The sequence below is a fragment of the Aedes aegypti genome, chromosome 3, assembly GCF_002204515.2.
Source record: "Aedes aegypti strain LVP_AGWG chromosome 3, AaegL5.0 Primary Assembly, whole genome shotgun sequence".
NCBI lineage: Eukaryota > Metazoa > Arthropoda > Insecta > Diptera > Culicidae > Aedes > Aedes aegypti.
In genome coordinates this window covers 36087426-36106750 of record NC_035109.1, presented here as the reverse complement: position 1 = coordinate 36106750, position 19325 = coordinate 36087426, and the positions used below count along the sequence as shown (strand labels likewise).

Here is a 19325-nt window from a genome sequence, read left to right as displayed (position 1 = left end):
GTTCTTTGATTCAAGTGAGGAAACAAAGAGTGCCACCTATCGTGGTCAGTTGTTCCGAATTTGGAGAAATTTGGTATGAGATCTTGAGCTTCATTAGGGGAATTAAGGTTTCCTTCCAAATCGCAATGAAAGGAGACTGTCGCGTTCTGCTGGAAACTCTTAAAGATTGCGAACTTCTTCTCTTTCATCTTGAAGAGAAGAAGCACATTTTTTTTACTATAAGTCACCTGAAGAGATCAAAAATGGAATAAATTATTCACTTTGATTTTTTCCAGTCCAAGTAATCATTATGAAAAGGAGAACCCAATCTGGCATTGTTCGGAAAGGGCTTTCTCAAGAATATTATTTAGTTCACTTCAACATAAAATTACTAATAATATTAAAGCTTTAGAAAAAGCTAGACTTATGTTCGATGTCCATGTGACATGAAAACATTTCCAGAAACCTAGAGGAAATTTTCAGAACCCCACTCAGTGCCGTCGGTGCCAAAAGTTGAGTCATGGTACAAAAAATTGCAGCATGGATGCTAAATGCATGATTTGCGGAGGTTCTTCTCACGCTAAGGACGTCTGTCCAGTGAAGGAAGATACCGATAAGTTCATATGCGCAAATTACGGGGCAATCATAAGTCATTTTTTTGGGTTTGCCCTTCCCTTCGACCTGTTTAGGTTCCTATGCAAGTTTACCCCTCTCGATATTTCCTAGAAAATGTTCTAATATCCTCCAAATGTCTCTGGCCACGATCACAGGGTTTGACGGTGCCAAAGTAGAAGGTGCACCATAATAATATTCGTTTGTGATACATATCACCTTCCCAATACTTTGGCACACCTCTAACGGTTCATGATTTTCATGAAACGGCTGCATTCAGGCGGAGGATCTGTTAATATGTTCGGCATATTATCAGGTCCTCTCCGAACGAAGGGACCGCCAGAAGAATAGGTGTTTGGTGTAATTGTGCGTTGCATTCGTCGTTTTAAAATTGATGATTGTGAGAGTGTTAATAATGATATTTGAAGTAATGTGTGGTGATGAAAATATTTGTAAATTGCATTGAAAGTGATTGGGATAGTTTTGTTAAAAATACATAATATGAACCCTCAGTGGTACGTCTGTTTGTCTATTCTACCAGATTATTGACGGTTATAATACATTCTGCAATCATTTCTCTGAATATAAAAACTATTGCCTAGTTCTTAACACATTCATGATAAGAGTGTTCATAATGATAGTGAGTGCAGTAAAATTTATCAAAGTGATTTTATTTTTCTCCTGTAACTTTATTGATCGTTGTGCTAAATCGTAGTTTGATTATTTTATAATTATTTAGTTATGATGGTTAGATGGTAAATGGAAACAAAAATGAGTTATTATGAAAGTAGTGTGAGGTAATTTTGATAAAAAATTATAGCTGTGAAAGTGAAGTGATATAATGGAAAATATACATGTATAATGTGTATTACGAAAGTTAATGAGTGATAATCGGTGATATTAGTGATAGTGTTAAAAACAAAAGTGGCGACAGCAAAAGTGTGGTAATTATGTGACCATGACTGATGAAATGAAATGAGGAATAAGGACCTTTCAATAAAACTATTTTGTTCTTCACTTCAACCACTTTAGTAGCATTTCAAGTCTTATCATAGTTTTAGTCTGGAATACTAGACTGCAAAACTACAGCAAGGGTTGATTGCTGCTAGGGTACACATGACCATTTGAGCAATATTGCTTAGGAACGTCTGTGTGATGAATGTAATAGAGGCTTATAAAAGCAAATGTTGGGCAGGAGCTTAGGGCAGATTAAAATCGCTACTGACAAAAAAAAATATCCTCCAATTGTCAATTACCTCGATACCTTGATTGCTACAGCGTAGCGTCACGACATTGCCGGGCGTATTGTAGAGCTCCATCTTCGTCGGTCTTGGGCGAAACTTCACCTGTTGCCCCGAACGTTTAGGGTCACCAGGTCCTATTCCACTGCGTACAGCCAGCGTCTTCCCCGAAGGCACCGACCTCTACCTGGTTCCCCGCTGAATATTATTTTCGCAATTCTTTCTTCCGATATTTGCACTAAGTGACCAGCCCACTGAAGTCTGCCGTATTTTATACGCTTGATAATATTCGCATCTTTGTACACTTGATACAACTCGTGATTCATGCGTCTGCGCCACACACCATTTTCGAGTTTTTCACCGAGTATTGTCCGCAACACTTTACACTTTACACGCTTCGTACCCGTAGAGAGCCATCGGAAGAATCAATGTTTTATACAGGGCGAATTTTGTTTCCGTTTGCAAGCTGCGGGACCTAAGCTGGTTACGTAATCAGTAAAAGGCCCTAATCGCAGCCGCAACACGTCTTCACTTCGCGGGAAACGTCGTTGTTACATGTCACAAGTGTTCCAAGATAAACAAATTCTTCAACAACTTCAAACACATCCCCATCAAACACTACCTCAGCACCTACACCACCATGCCTGACTCTATATCTACCTGCAATCATGTACTTCGTTTTGGTAGAATTCATGGTCAGGCCTACCCTCGCTATCTCCCTCTTCAGGGACAAGGCCAAATGTCAATTAAAATAATAAAGTTTATAACTTTGATCATATTGTTAGTAAAAATAGATTTAAAAACCCATTTCAGGGTGATTTAATTCAATTTTTTCGAGGAATGTCCGCTAAAATATTACTATTTTTCACATATAAATTACTATTTTTAATGTACTTTGTCAAAATAATAAAAATTTCAAAAATTGAAAAATATGTGTTCTGTGTATCAATACCTCCCTATCTGTTCAATATCGAGTTAGGGAGAGTTGACTGTATATGTAAGCAACAGTGCAGAATTCAGTTCACTTGTTGCAATCTTGATCTTGGAGTCCTCTAATGACATCTCACCTAAGTTAACCTTTGTGCTAAAATAATGTTTTGAATAAGTATTTTTGAACGTATTACTAGTCTTAATTTTAATAATTATGAAAAATACTTTTAAAAGAACAGTCTATGACCAAAAGAATGAAAAATCTCTTATGAAGAATTAAGTAAGTGTAATGCACATATATTTTGTATCCATAAAACTATAAAGAACTGTCGATGGTACAAAGAAGGAAAAATTTCCAATTAAAATATAACCTAAATTATTGCCAATAGCAATGAAGCCAGTATAACTCGAAAGAATTGCCTATGTTTAAAAGAAGAAAAAATACCTGATGAAATAATAAAAAACAACACTTGAAACCCTAGCACATCGTTGGGTAACCCAGAGTCGAATCAGCCACCAGCATAGAGTCTTGACGCGATATGTGGAGTTCACAACTTCTTCCTGAAATAACGGGTCGATTTTAGAATTCTAACAGAGACTAACTGAGACAGAAATCACGCTAGAGGTGCGAAAAAAAGAACACTTCTGCTTATCATGCAAAAAATCGCTCGGATGCCACAAAACAAAAACACAAATACTTCCGCGAAGTACTCCACTACCCAGCAAAACGCACGGAATGAAAAAAAAACAAACTTTTTTACCGGCGCCATGAAAAAAAACGATCCGGCTTGCTTGGGCTTTCCGAAGAACACCCCTAAGAGCAACACAAAATTACTGTAGAAAAACGTTGTAGGGGGTCTGGGGGTAGTTTGCCCACGTTAAGGAAAACAGCGATTTTAGGTGTGAAAAAAAACATTATTTTATGCTCTTTTTATTTCTGGTCGGATAAACAAACATGTTTTCTTCAAATAGTAGAAACAGCTATCCATTTTGCTCTTCTAAGGTTCATAAATAAATTAAAAAATGCTTTCTTTACTGCATATGTAATGTTTTGCGGGGTAAAATGACCCGCTTCGGTCCACCAGCGTTAGCCGTGCTGTAAACGTACGCACACAATCATGCTTATTTATGGGTTGCATACATCCGGGCGTTTGTTCAGATGTTATTGTTCAATAATAGTATATGTACATGTTGATGCGAAAAATGTACATTTGTAAGGTTCAAAGTGATGGAACACGTGGATGTATGACAAAAGTAAAATTCACAAGATTTATAGTTGTCTATTTTATTGGAAAACTTTAGATGAATTTTCATGATTTCACTATGTACTCCTAATCAAGGATGGAAATCTAGTGATCATGACAAAATCCACGATGCATCGCGGTTGTTCTTTGTCGTGCGATCATAGCAACAACGATTAACCTTTTGTCGTTAAGATATCACAACAAACTACGCTCCACGATTAAGGCTTAGTAGCACGTCATTCGTTTTTGGCAACAATGATGACTGTTCAGCTTGCATTTAAAAGTGATAAAACTCAGTCGTGATAGTTTATATTGACTTGAAAATGTATCACTGTACGCGCTAACATGGGACTCACGTTAGGCGTGCTTAACCACTAAAAATCTTTCCCTACTGCTCCTGTGCCTCGATCCCCCCCGGAACTACATCAGGCAACTTCATCGGGGGAGGGCTGTGCTCATGCACTTCTGTGCTCATGCACTTCTTCAATCTCAGCCTCTAACTGTTCTGCTAGTTCGCTGTTGGAGCGTTTTGCCCAATTGGCGGTTGAACATCTCGCCAGGACTTTGGACAGCTTTCTGTGCGACGACGCATACTTCCCTTGGGCTGGCCTTGCGTCAGAGCTCTGTTGATCTTCTACTGGACGCTCGTTGCTCTACGACGACTCGTTCTCCGCTGCTGCTGTTCGAGCTCTCCTTGTTGACCAGTTGGATGCCGAGGTCGGTCCAGCAATTCCGGTTGGAGGATGGCTTCCGGTACACTGGCACTCCGACGACTCAAGCCGGTGATACGCTACGTACGCTCTGCATGTGTGCTAGCGATAAAGTGTTCGTGAGGCATAGTTTTATCATTCTGAGGATTGTTCCATTTTTATCTGTTAATTTCCCTTCGGATATATTGTTTGAGAGTCTAAAATCATTCGGGCATGGTTTTAGCAAAAAATAATTGCGAGAATGTGGCATGATTCAAGTTGATCGCTACTTGTAACAACATCCGATAAACTCTTTATCCCGCGACAAACAATGCATCGGATGCTCCATATGTCGGTACAATAAGCGCGTGGTGAGGTGTTCAAATCATGCTGCTTCATGAGCGACGGCCCTCTTAGACCATTCAAATACCGTGTTGTTTGTCGCTAGAGACCCATCTTGCTCCTAATCTTAAAAAATCATATCTCCTTAACTATTGATCGTAAAACAAAAGTTTCTCAGCAATCTACTGAAAATATAAAAAGAAAAATATTTTCTGGTTAATTTTTTTACCATGGAGAAAATTGCCGGAAAAATTGCGGAGAAACAATCATCTGTATCATGAAAAATTTTCGGAAAAATATTTTTTGTTTCATCAATCCATACAATTCTAACCAATAATTGTTTTATTTATTTTATCGTTTAAGTTTTGACGGTACATTGCGGAAGTTAATCTCGAGTTTTATTAGACAAACGTAGCTGAAAAATTGATGGGTTGGCACTACTTGGAAATATAAATAGTTTTCAAGGAAAATAGATCTTGAGATTTGATCCTTCAAACGTAAGAATAATGATTGATGATTACAATTACTTCCCGTGCGGCTCCCATAGAAGCTGTTAATTTAAACAACCAACTGATCAATGCAGAGTGCTCCGTTTGACGAAAAGCTTCCTCCAACTGGAGAATGAACGATGGTTTACTGCGTTACACTTACAATGCGTGTAAGTTACTGCCGCCGTTAGCGCACGGTTATAAGGCCCATAACAGAATATGTTTTCCTATGGGAAGCGTGCGGGTGGTCATCGGTTTTTCAGTTCTGTCGCCTAATCGGTAAAAGATACCATTTTGGCGTCTATGGACGAAAATTAGAGTGTGAATTGACAATTGTTTCTCCGCTATTTTAGCGTCAATTTTTTTCCATGGTGAACATTTTTTTCAGTTAATGTTTTTCCGTTATCTTTTTGCTGAGAAAATTTTCTTGGGTTTACCTTCAAACCCAAGTCTGCATAGGGAGCCTGGCCATTTTAATACTTGTATCATATTTTCGATATGCTGCAAATATTTATGCTGACAAGAACATACTAGAAGAAATTCAGGTGTTTCCAGGATGCTTTTCAATATTGGCTTGCAAGCGCTTAGATTAGATTAGATTAGATAATAAATATGTGCCTTCTGTGAAATGCTAACTGTTCTAGTATGAAACTTCTTTATGCGAAACGTCATTATGTGTAAAGTCCTTATGCGAAATGGGGCACTCTTTTAATTATTTTCGGAAAATCTATTAAAAATAGAGTTTTCGGTGCATTATTAGGAAATAAATCATGTTTAGCAATAGAAGAGATACCACAATAATAGACAAATTTCCTAGTTTAGAAAACATCATAGGTGCCTGAAATTCCGGAGGTCTAGGTTTCACTTCAAGGCATGCTATCAGTCAACGAAGATCGTTATCGTAGATACAGGTCGGGCTCGATTATCCGGAGACTCGATTATCCGGAATTTTAGACTCGATTACTAGGAAATTCGTTTTTTGATGTTCTTGTTTTTCAAATTTTATGCATAAATCTGAGATAATTTGGTATTGCAATATACAATATGAATGGTTAGGCAGTTTAGATTATATTTAAGAAAAGGGGGGTTTGAAAAAGTGATTTTTTGTGTATGCCGGTCAAATTTTGTTTTTCTTGTAAAAAACCCTACCCAGAAGTTAGGACTTCTGGCTACGCCACCGCATCATATAAATAAAATAACGATAAAAGATAATATTTCAGTTCTTTTGTCAAAGATTTAAATTTTTTCCTTAGGGGGCAAGAGTTTCTTTTTAGGATTTCTAGCTCAATTTGAAACAAAACTTATAGATGTCATGGTGGTTCGAAAGCTATTCAAGTAAGAGATTTTCACTCCGATGAACAAAAATCTCGATTGAGATTTGGAAAATTTATGACTATTTGTTGTTTTTTTTGTGAATATTGTAATTTTTGATCAAAATTTCGTTGCGTATTACCAAATGAAGATAAAATCTTTTCCAATATTTTATGTAAGGGCGTTTCTAGGCCTATTATAAGGATAATTTGAGGTGTATTAGTTTTTGCATAAATGCTTGAAAATAATTTGTCGTCCACAGTGGGGCAAAAGTTCGACCCATGTATAAACTCACGGAAAAATTTACGAATTGCTAAAATCCACATATTATCTTCAAATTTAGCGAAATTTTCCTGATCGTGCCTGAAATGTCACCAAAATTTTACATTTTCACTTAGTTTTACGAAAAACTGGTATTTTTGGATATATTACAATTAACCCTGTTTTGGGTATTTTTTTATGAAAAGTTAGTGTGTACTTTAATTCCACTAGAGTTTGTATCCTTTGACAGATACGTGTATTTCGGAGGATATCAGCAGTTTCCAATAGTTTACAGAGGATCTCAAAAGTATTTTAACCTTTGCGCCCCTAACCTACTTTCTCACTAAATTTTCGTGATCTTTGGGCTCTAATTGGAAGTCTCAGAATCGATTCTAAGATATTCCGGAAGTACTTGTGGATGGCCCTATGTTACCTAAAATTCCCAAATATACATTGTATTATGCTTCCATTGTAAAATCTTGAAGATTGATGTGTCGCATAATATGGTTTGGGCTGATCAAATTTTGGTCCCTATTGATGCCCCAAGAATCGGTTCCAGGGAATTAGGAACCAGCCAAAATAGCTCCAAATGAGGTGGAATATTCAGTTTATACTTATGGCTTATTACAAAAACTGTACTGTCCCATATACAAAATGTAGGCATTCAGAAAATAACGGTCCATGTTTGAAGTTTGCCTTTTCATACAGAAGTTCATACTTTTCTATTACATTTCCGCATGCCATATTAATATAGCACAATCACACTTATTACTCATTTTGCTACTATTGATCAGCAAAAAATAGAAACTTGAACGTACAGTATCGGATATATAAAATGCACCAAAGCCGTTTTCCTATACAAAATGGTCAACTTCAGATAGCTATATCTCCGTTTCTCAACCGATTATTTTCATTTTTTCTGTGACGAAATATAAATTTCCTCAATTTACCAAAACTATTGTAAAAGTTGTATGAAAACCATCGATTCAAAAGTTACAGATAGGTTGAATTTTGACGTAAAAAATGCACCAAGACACAAAGTAATGTAGTAGAAAAACTACGCATCGTAGCATCTTGGTGTCTTCAGCGCATTTGTTCATTGAGTGGTAAGGACCAAATGCGCCGAAGATACCAAAATAATTTGACGCATAGTTTGTCTGATACATCACTTTTCGTCTTGGTGCATTTTTTATATCAAAATTCAACCTATCTGTAACTTTTAAACCAATAGTTTTCACACAACTTTTTCAACAGTTATCAAAAATTGAGGTAATTTGTAGTTCGACACAGAAAAAATAAGAAGAGTCGGTTTAGAAACGGCGGAGATATAGCTCTCTGAAGTTGTTCATTTTGTATGGGAAAACGGCTTTGGTGCATTTTAAATGTCCGATACTGTAATTCAAGTCCTGGTGCACCTGGTCAATCCACCCAGCTTGCTACGCTCCACGCCTTCTTGTTTCGACCGGATTCGTAGTGAACACCATCTTTACAGGGTTGTTGTCCGGCATTCTTGCAACATGCCCTGCCCAGCGTATCCTTCCAGCTTTAGCTACCATCTGGATACTGTGCTCGCCGTAGAGTAGGGCGGGCTCGTGGTTCATCCTTCGCCGCCTCACGCCGTTCTCCACTTGGCACTCGGCGTTCGAAAACTCCAAGAGCTTGCAAGTCCTCCTCGAGCATAGTCCACGTCTCATGTCCGTAGAGGACTACCGGTCTTATGAGCGTTTTGTTGACCGTGCATTTGGTGCGGGAGCAGAGTTGCTCGATGTCACTATCTCCGCTTAAAATTTGCTGATTTGTACAGGCGGACTGCGATACAAATCGGATCATTCCATATCACATCAACATCATGCTGTCTACTCCATCACCAATGATTGATGGCGATAGACTATGGATATCACTGATGGGTTAAGTTTATCTTTAAATTAAGCAGATAAAATGGCAATTCATCGATACGATATTTTCGACAGTGTTGCAGATAGATTGAAACTATATGTTGGTCACTGAAAAACATTAATAGCATGGATAATGACCACGTGATCACTCATTGTGCAGTGATTTTGATCTAGAGTGCGATGTTGTATCACTGCTGTTGGTTGTCAAATCAAAGTGATATTGATAGCACGCAAGTGATATTGATAGTTTTAGACCATCAGCCATCAGCTGATATTATTGATATTAAGCAACTCTGTGCGGGAGTGAATCTTTCTTGACTGCAGTTTCTTCTGGAGCCCATAATAAGCACGGCTTCCACTGATGATGCGCCTTCGTATTTCCCGACTAACATTGTTGTCACCCGTCAACAATGATCCGAAGTCTATCGTGACACTGCCCTGCCACGCTCAGTTCCGCCTACCAGCGTTTACTTTGTTTTCGACGCATTCACCATTAGTCCGACTCAAGTTGCTTCGCGTTAAAGACGGGCGAACAAATCTGCCACCGTTTCAAATTTTCTCCCAATAATCCGCGAAGCAAACAAATTGTCCGAATTTCGTAAAAATCGTGCCTCGACTATTAAGTCCGGCTCTCCGCATGACACCTTCGAGCGCAATGTTGAACAACAGGCACGAAAGTCCGCCCTGTCGTAGTCCTCGCCGAGACTCGAACGAACTGGAGTGTTCGCCCGAGATCTTCACGCAGTTTTGCACACCGTCCATCGTTGCTCTGATCAGTCGGTACCGCAGCCTCCCCCATTGAGCTTAGAAGGGGAGATGAGCGAGAACTTTGATTTTTTTGAGCGTAATTGGAACAATTATGCCAGTGCAATGAGTATGGATCAGTGGCCTGACGATCAATATCCGAAAAAAGTTGGGTTTTTATTATCAGTGATTGGATTTGAGGCTCTTCGAAAATATTTCAATTTCGAATTGACAGACGAACAACGTCAGTCTCCAATTTCGGCTTTGGCTGCTATTAAAGCTAAGGTGGTTCGTGTGCGTTTCCAGGTTTTCCCGGGAAACTGACTAGACTGATCAAAGCAACGATGGATAGTGTACAGTGCTGTGTGAAGATATCCTGTGAAGATACAGTGCTGTGTGAAGATTATCGGACCCATTTGAAACACGCAAGGGACTTCGACAAGGCGATGGTCTTTCCTGCCTCCTGTTCAATATTGCACTAGAAGGTGTTATGAAACGGGCGGGCTTCAACATGCGGGCACGATCTTCAATAAATCCAGCCAGTTCATCTGCTTTGCTGACGACGTGGACATTGTCGGAAGAACGTTCCAGGTGGTTGCTGAACAGTATACCAAGCTGAAACGTGAAGCAGATGGGGTTGGATTGAAGGTAAATACGTCGAAGACGAAATATCTGCTGGCTGGAGGAACCGAGCGCGATAGAGCTCGCATAGGCAGACGCGTGACGATCGACGGGGATGAGTTCGAGGTGGTGGACGAATTCGTCTACCACGGATCATTGATAACGTCGGATAACAACTGCAGCAGAGAAATTCGAAGACGTATCATTGCCGGAAGTCGTGCTTACTATGGACTCCACAAGACCTTGCGGTCTGGTAAACTTCACTTCCGTACTAAGTGTACCATGTACAAGACGCTAATAAGACCGGTAGTCTTCTACGGGCATGAGACGTGGACAATGCTCGAAGAGGACCTGCAAGCGCTAGGAGTTTTTGAACGACGTGTGCTTAGGACGATCTTCGGCGGAGTATGTGAGAACGGCGTATGGAGGAGAAGAATGAACCACGAGCTTTCGCAACTCTACGGTGAACCCAGTAAGTAGAAGCATTAACCTAAGAATGCTAATGTCGCTACTGTTCGTGTTACCAACATCTAGTTTGCCACGCGCTGACAGCTTGAGTACCGGTCCTCAAAGTGTCAAATAAATGTTTAAATCATCCACTACAACATGGCATCGAACAAACAATGAAAATATACAGTTAAAGGTGACAATAAACTATTTTAGTTTTGTGAGAACAGCGCTATTAGCGTTCTACTACTAATATTTCTATTACCCAGTATCACAAAAGTCGCCAAAGCTGGAAGGGTACGATGGGCGGGACATGTTGTGAGAATGCCGGACAACAATCCCACAAAAATGGTATTCAACTCAAATCCGGCCGGTACAAGACGAAGGGGAGCGCAACGAGCTAGGTGGTTTGACCAAGTGGAGCAGGATCTTGGAAGTGTGGGGCGATCGAGGAATTGGAGATTAGCAGCCATGGACCGAGTTAGTTGGCGTAACATTGTGGCGCAGGTCATGTCTTGAAGGACGTAGAGCCAGCAAAAGTAAGGTGGTTCGCGTGCGTAATATGAACTTGGATCTATTTGAGTTCCTATCTGCCAAACAAGAGTCTGAGTCGATAGATGAGTTTGTAACGAAGTTAAGAGTGCTTGCTAAAACGTGTCAGTTGGGAGCATTAGAGGAGAGATTCCTTACATATAAGGTGGTCACTGCCAATAAGTGGCCACATCTCAGGAAGCGGTTGATTAATTCTAGTGACGTCACTCTCGCTAAGGTTGTGGATCAGTGCAGGCTTGAAGAAGTTTCAGTGCGTCGATTCATGGCTCTAGGAGCCGAGCGAGAGAGTGAAGTGAACTACATACAACCGAGAAGAGAAAATGTTGAGAAGAAGAGTTGCAAGTTTTGTGGAGGACGACACATTTTCGAAAAAGGTCTGTGTCCTGCATTGGGACAGAAGTGTCGAAAGTGTAAAGCAAAAAATCACTTTGAGAATATGTGCCCAACAAACAAAGGTGCAGTTAAGAAGCGAAGAGTGAAAGAGGTTTCGATTCACTCAGACGATAGTGATGAGAGCGTATAAAATGTGAACAGTGAATCTGAAGAATCAAGTGAAGAACGCCAGATCGGAAAAATCTACAACAATTCGTCGAAAGGTGGACACGTGTTGGCTGATTTACAGTTGAAAGTGAATGGTCGCTGAGGAAATGTTGTGTGTGAACTTGATACGGGCGCAAACACTAGCCTGATCGGGTATAACTGGTTGAGAAAACTAACTAGAAAAAGGAATCCGGAGCTCTTTCCATCTGAATTTAAACTCCAGAGCTTTGGTGGCAATCCCATTCCAGTTCTTGGTGAAGTGAAACTACCGTGTCGTCACAACGAACAGAAGGTCTCGTTGATATTACAAGTTGTCGCTACTCTCAGCGAACGTTTGTGATGTTCTAGGCTTGGTGAAATTCTGCAATACGGTATCATATGTGCGACCTGAAAAAAACAATCAGTCAGTCAGATGTGTGGAAAGTTCACCGTATCGAAGCGAACCGAATTGCGATTGACTTCAGTGATGTTTTTAAAGGGTATGGAAGGATCGAAGGAGAAGGCCTTAAAACGACCGAATCTGCAATTTTTAACCCTGGATGAAGTTTTGCCTGAGCTCTCAAATGCAAAGGTCTTCTCAACAGTAGATGCAAAAAGAGATTTTGGCAAGTGGTTTTAGACGAGGCCAGTAGTAGATTAACAACATTCTGAACCCCTTTTGGAAGATATCGTTGGATTCGGTTGGGTCGAGGCGAAACGTTGGAAGAGGCAATGAATTACCATAACCGATGCCTTAAACAACTTTTTGAACGTCTTCGGCAGCATAATGTAAAACTTAATCGCTCGAAGCTTAATCTGTGTCAGCCGTCAGTAAAATTTTTTGGACACTTGCTGACCGATAAGGGGCTTCAAGCAGATGACTCCAAGATCTCAGTAATAAGAAACTACCCGACATCAACAGATCATAAAGCCTTGCAACGCTTCATAGGTATGCTAAACTACTTGAGTCGGTTCATACCAAAACTTAGTTCAAACTTACATGCTCTTCGCAAAATGTTGTCCAAAAATGATACTTGGTTGTGGAACACAGAATCCCAACAAGAGTTTGATAAGGCCAAATCGCTAGTGGCAGATATTGAAAACCTTCAATATTACAACGTAAACAAGCCTCTTTGGATCGAATGTGATGCCAGCTCTCATGTATTAGGAGTGGCTGTGTATCAAGACTCCGGGGTGATTGAATATGCATCTCGAGTACTCACACCCACAGAACAAAACTACGCACAAATTGAGAAAGAGCTGTTAGCAGTCTTGTCCGCGTGTGTGCGTTTCGATCAGCTTATTATTGGGAATACCCAAACTGTTGTCAAGACGGATCACAAGCCGCTTGTTACTATTACGCAAAAGCCTCTATTGAAAGATCCTAAACGACTCCAGCACATGCTTCTAAATCTCCAACGATACAACATTCAACTACAATTTGTTTCTGGAAAAGAAAATGTGTTGGCAGATGCGATATCACGTGCCCCCGAAGTTCCTAAGGAAAATGATTCGGAGTTCCATAAACTCCATATCTACCGTGTATTTGGCGAAGTTGAAGACATTAATTTAGGCAGCTATCTGAACACCTCTGACGATCGGATTAACGATATTCTGGAACAAACTTTTCAAGATAAAGTGCTGCAAATAGTTGTTTGTTACACCAAGGATGGCTGGCCGAAGAAAATCAGCGATGTTCCAGATCTTGTGAGGCCATTTTTCAAGCATCGCCATGAAATTGGTTATCAAGATGGTATAGTTTTTCGTGGGGATCGAGTCGTTATTCCAAGTTCCCTACGACGTAAGCTGGTCGAAAAGCTACACGTCGGTCATCCCGGAATTGAAGCATCTCTCAGACTGGCTAGATCCAACATTTTATGGCCCGGAATGAACGACCAAATTGAGAATCGTATCCAAGAATGTCAAACTTGTGCCAAGTTCGCTGCATCCCAGTGGAAACCACCCATGAAATCCCATCCCATCCCTGTTTATCCTTTCCAATTGGTTTCAATGGACGTTTTCTTCCAAGTTTATCAAGGAAAACAACGAATTTTCTTGGTGACCGTAGACCATTATTCCGACTATTTTGAATTTGATATTCTCAAAAACCTGTCGTCTTCTTCAGTTATTCAAGCGTGTAAACGGAACTTCGCCTGCCATGGCACGCCCCAAATGATCGTAACGGACAACGGAATGAACTTTGTGAATGAAGAAATGGTCAAATTCAGCAAGTCATGGGATTTCAAGCACTCTACCTCAGCTCCATATCACCAACAAGCAAACGGCAAAGCTGAGGCAGCAGTCAAAATTGCGAAGCATCTTATTATGAAGTCAGCGGAAGATGGTCAAGATTTGTGGTTGGCACTACAGCTTTGGAGAAATACACCGAACAACATAGGCAGCAGTCCGGCTTCAAGATTGTTTTCCCGTGGAATACGATGCGGTATACCGATGCCAGCAACAAACTTGGTACCAAGCGTCGTCAAAGGGGTCCCTGAAGCCATCTATGAAAATCGACGAAGGATAAAATACAACTACGACAAACGGTCTCGACGTCTACCTGTACTAGACATAGGTTCTCCGGTCTACGTCCAGCTACGACCAGAATCATCAAAGTTGTGGACGCCAGGAACAGTGAGTAATACGCTGGGAGATCGATCGTATCTTGTTGAGGTGGATGGTTCAAACTATCGACGAGATGATGTAAACGTCGAACCACCTAAGGAATCAGCTACGCCCCTAACAACGCCTTCAGACTGGATGAATATGTCATCTACATCTAGGCTGACCATACGTCCCGTATTTAACGGGACAGTACCGTTTTAACAACCTCGATTGGCTGTCCCGTCGTATTATTCAAAATTTTCAATCTGTCCCGTATTTTTGAGAATGACCATATTTTTGCCAATTTTCAACCGATTTTCAGAAATGTATTTTTTTACAAAACTTAAAATAAGAAAATCTTCCGTAATGATTAAAATAATGTTCGACATTTGGTTGATGTAAAAATTAACTTTCATTTTCAACCTTTTCCAAAATTGGCGTCGGTGATAAAATTGAGACTGATTTTTCTAAAACTTGGAACCTTCCCAAACTTAAACATTATTTTTTGAAACGCTTTTTGATGTAATCATAAAGAAGTTTAATCATTCACTATTTTAATCAACCACTTAGATAAGTGTGATTCATGTGTCAGTTTATAAAATCTTGTGGTCAATCGTGGATTATTTAAACAAGGTTTTACCTTAAAATCTCATGTGAGTTCACGTAGTATAGTAAGATAGTAGTAAAATATTGTTTATGTAACTTTCTCTTAGGATAACGCCTGCCCTTCATGCTCACCAGAAGAAATGTGTTTTGCGTTTAAGGAACAGTTCATTCAGAATTGTAACGGTTTTGAGGACTGATTTTATTTTTAAAGAATACAAGTTTCACGATAATAATCTAAAAATTTTCCAACTTTTCAAACTTCAGAGTTAGAATAAATTTTGAAGAAGTTACCAGTAGAAAAAGAACATGGACGACCATTGTTAGGGATAATTTCCTTACAACAATTCTGAAATTTCACGGTAGGCTAATTTCGGAAACCGGGCAAACCACAAATTTTGCATTCGTTTACTTTTGAACAGAATTTTCATAAAGAAAAACTAAACTTTTAATGCATACACGCATGTTGACTCACGGTGTCAAAATCTTGATTATTATTATACTTCCATGAAGCTCGTTCCATTGCGTTTTGCGAAAACGTTCAGCATTTGAGCTTAAACTTCTTAGTTGGATGGTTAAAAATAAATATGGCGGCTATAAATTTCCTATACATTTTGTATGGGTCAGATTTAACTTCAAAATCAGCATTTCACGAATCCAGTATAGATAGAAGCCTAAAAGTTAAAAGAATATCTTTATACATTGTGGATTTAAAAATTGTATCAGGATGCCTATCCTAGTCAAAAAAGATCTGAGGAACAGGCAACTTCGGTAATAATCAAAACTTTAGCACAGTGTAACCACAAACATCATTGCACGTAATGTACCACATTCTGAATGAAACATAGCTTTTTATTGAACGATAGTCAAGAGGTGTCAAGCAGTAATGCGTGAACCCTTATGAACTTATGTACTTATGTTATATTATCAATTCTTGATTGCTTAATTGATGTTTTTGCATAAGTTCAGACGTATAAATGCCTATTTACGATTTAAAAGGTACCTCAACGGTTGTCTTAACGTAATACAACCACATTAAATAAACAATGATTCAGAGCGTCATGGTCACTTGTGTTGTCCCGTTTTTATCCTGTTAGATTATGGTCAGCCTATCTACATCAGCAGCTTTGGTGGCAGCTCCTGAATGCACTCCCTCTGTGACACCAATTTATTCCCATGAGCGGTCACAAGTGACGTCGAACGACACTTCTCCTACGGAGCTACTAGGACCAGAGGTTGCTCAACTTTTGTTAAGTGCTACGCCTGCAACTGCTTCTGTGCGAAGTGAGACGCTTCAGAACGTCAAACTAAGATACCATCAAAGTTTAAGGATTTTGTTGTAACAAATAAGTAGCTTACACATCTTGTTTTTCTTACAAAAAGGGGAGGATGTTGTATTACCACTTTTGTTTGAATTCATCCATTGATATGCCCCTCCCAGTATGTAACTGATTTGATAAAGATTTTCAGTTTAGGTTCAGTTGATCAGCGACGCGCATCTTGAGCGGACATAATAAAATGTACTCGGTTATACATTATGTTTTATTTGATGCTACGAAAGTTCCCATGCTTGTAACGGAATACAACATATGCATAACTATTTTGTGAGATTAAAAGATCTGTATCAACTCGCTATGATAAGGAGTACAAAAATACCATGAAATATTGCCATAAGAGTTATTATTATTTTCATACACATTTTAGTATAAATTTTTCGTAGAAAAAATTAGATAAATTGAGTTCAAGAGAGCGAAGATAAAGAAAAGAAGTGAACTGGCTTATTTAAATCATTTATATTTGTGTTAAATATTGAAAAGAAGTACTACATGCATACACAATGTAGATGAATAGCGCATGCATGATAATAGGTTAATTTTAATGCAATTTTCCTCACACAATGTAAACGAAAATTATTATGTTAATAACCCTACTATGTTCCGCCCCTTTGGCACATTAAATGTGCAAATTTCAACATTTTGAAATAATGTCGTTCCTTTTCCTGTGAACATCTGCGCTAAGGATTCCACTACCTCATTTCCCACAGAAACATTATCATCGAGTACGATATGTTCATCAGATCGGTGAATTTCTCCAGGGTAAACTCAAAGTATCCACCGGCGCTGAACCGTACATCTTGGCTACCAACGGTTATCATGAGTAGTAGTTTGGCTCGGACGGCTCGATACTGGTGTTCGAACAGCTGTGAATACTTCAGCTGATCGGGCCAATCCATTTTATAGGCCGAAAGACCGATATATTGGTACTGAAGGAAAAGTATCTAGTAAATTGAGTGTGTCCTCAAGATATTGCACATACTAACCGCGCTGACTAGTCTAGTGGTGAAGTAGGTGAACACGAAACACTCGAGGGTCAAGACGATCGTGTAGTGACAGATTTGGTAGATGTACAGGTTGATGTTATCCAGATTGGAGATCAAGAAAAATGCTCCAGCTGCGATGTTCAACGTGGCCGTGTAGTAGGTTATGATGAAAGTTCCTTCCAATAGTGGTCGAATATCAGTCAGATGCTGTAGGATGATCCTATGTTCGGTAAGGCATTCGTTGAACCGGCGGTTGAACGCTTTCCAGAATTGTTCGTCCGAAGTTATTGAACTATTTTCAGGTCCAGTATTCTTCAATTCAGAGATAGAGTCTTCAAAGATTTTTTCTACAGCATTCGATAGAATGCGACACTCCGCAGCCAGTCCAGTAAGGATCATAACAATGACAAAGAAATTGGTTGCGAGGTTGATAACTATTTGGATAATCATCAGCAAGTATATTTTCTGTGCTACCGTTTGCAACACATGGTTATTAAGAGTGAAGGGAAGCTGTAACGGCGCCGTAGGTTGTATGACGAATATAGGAGCCGTCATGAGGCACGAATTAGAAACGAACAGGAGTACAATTCGATGGATGAATTCATATGCCTGACGCCTGATTTTGAACGAACTTTCGTCTTCTCGGTTAAACCTGCGACTGTTGAGATAGCGACGCAAACTTTTTACGAAATCGTAGTTCCAACCAATCACAATCGTCCTGAACAAGACGATGATTAACCCGGCACCGATTTGAATAGTGTTCATCAAAATCTCCAACCTTTTCTCGTTGATAAACTGCAAGCAAATGTTCCATGTCAGAAGGACATACGTAACTGCCATCACTACACGAGACAGATTCCACCAACGTTTCATGGTTGCATTTTCAGTATTGAAATGAACTCCTCCGACCATGGCGTAGAAGTCATGCAATATGAAGAAGTCTTTATCGTTGTTGTACTTCGCTTTGAAGACATTGCAAGCTTGCCGAATTTTCAATCGACTGAGGTCAATCTTCGGAGCCATAATGCATCTACACTTCCAAACGTTCGTTTTATTAATGGGTCTTTGTTATGGCACTTGTTTGTACGTTGTGGCGGCACAGCGAATATGCTAATAATAAATTCTTTTGATTGATGAGTAGATAGCTCAAGCTCTATAATTTGATTGCAGAATGTCGCAATTTTGATTTATATGTTTCCTACCCATTTCCATTAGAGGTTTATCACCGTGTACCCTTCTCCCATTACAATGTTTTTCACCATTTGCTTTGATATATCTCATTCTTGATTTTATTTCCGTCCAACAGCCGAAGCCGATTCGATAGGATGTGTCGAAGTGCTGGCCACCGTATGTTCGACCATCCTGATGGTACTGACGCTACCGATATCGATTTTCCTCTGCTTCAAGGTCGTCCAGGAGTACGAACGAGCCGTCATCTTCCGACTCGGTCGTTTGAGGTAATTGTCCTAAAATTCCATCCACAGAATCTCGTCACCTAAAACCCATTTTCTTCCAGATCCGGAGGTGCCCGTGGTCCCGGTGTTTTCTTCGTTCTACCGTGCATTGACAACTACTGCAAGGTCGATCTGCGTACCGTATCGTTTGACGTGCCTCCCCAGGAAGTGTTGACCCGTGACTCCGTTACCGTATCCGTAGATGCCGTCGTGTACTACCGCATCCGTGATCCGTTGAATGCCGTCGTTCAGGTTGCCAACTACAGTCACTCCACCAGACTGCTGGCGGCTACCACTCTGCGTAACGTCCTCGGTACACGAAACCTTTCGGAATTGCTCACCGAGCGGGAAGCCATTTCGCATTCCATGCAGGTCACTTTGGACGAGGCTACCGACCCGTGGGGTGTTCAGGTCGAACGTGTTGAAATGTAAGTTCTTATAATCTCTTTTAAACACTGACTAACCTCAA

The 19325-nt window shown here is 39.9% G+C and overlaps 1 protein-coding gene across 7 annotated transcripts in view; it reads left to right on the top strand.

The window, feature by feature from the left end:
• The window catches only part of LOC5575395 (erythrocyte band 7 integral membrane protein), a 217672-nt gene that overhangs the window by 197666 nt on the left and 681 nt on the right, over nucleotides 1-19325 (top strand). For 6 of the 7 annotated variants that reach the window (XM_021854489.1, XM_021854490.1, XM_021854493.1 and 3 more), the window contains 2 exons: nucleotides 18709-18859; nucleotides 18919-19284. In XM_021854489.1, the coding sequence (XP_021710181.1) occupies nucleotides 18709-18859; nucleotides 18919-19284 (517 nt within the window). Of the gene's footprint in view, nucleotides 1-14473; nucleotides 14510-18708; nucleotides 18860-18918; nucleotides 19285-19325 lie in introns of those variants that run through there. The other variant, XM_021854494.1, reaches the window with a different exon arrangement.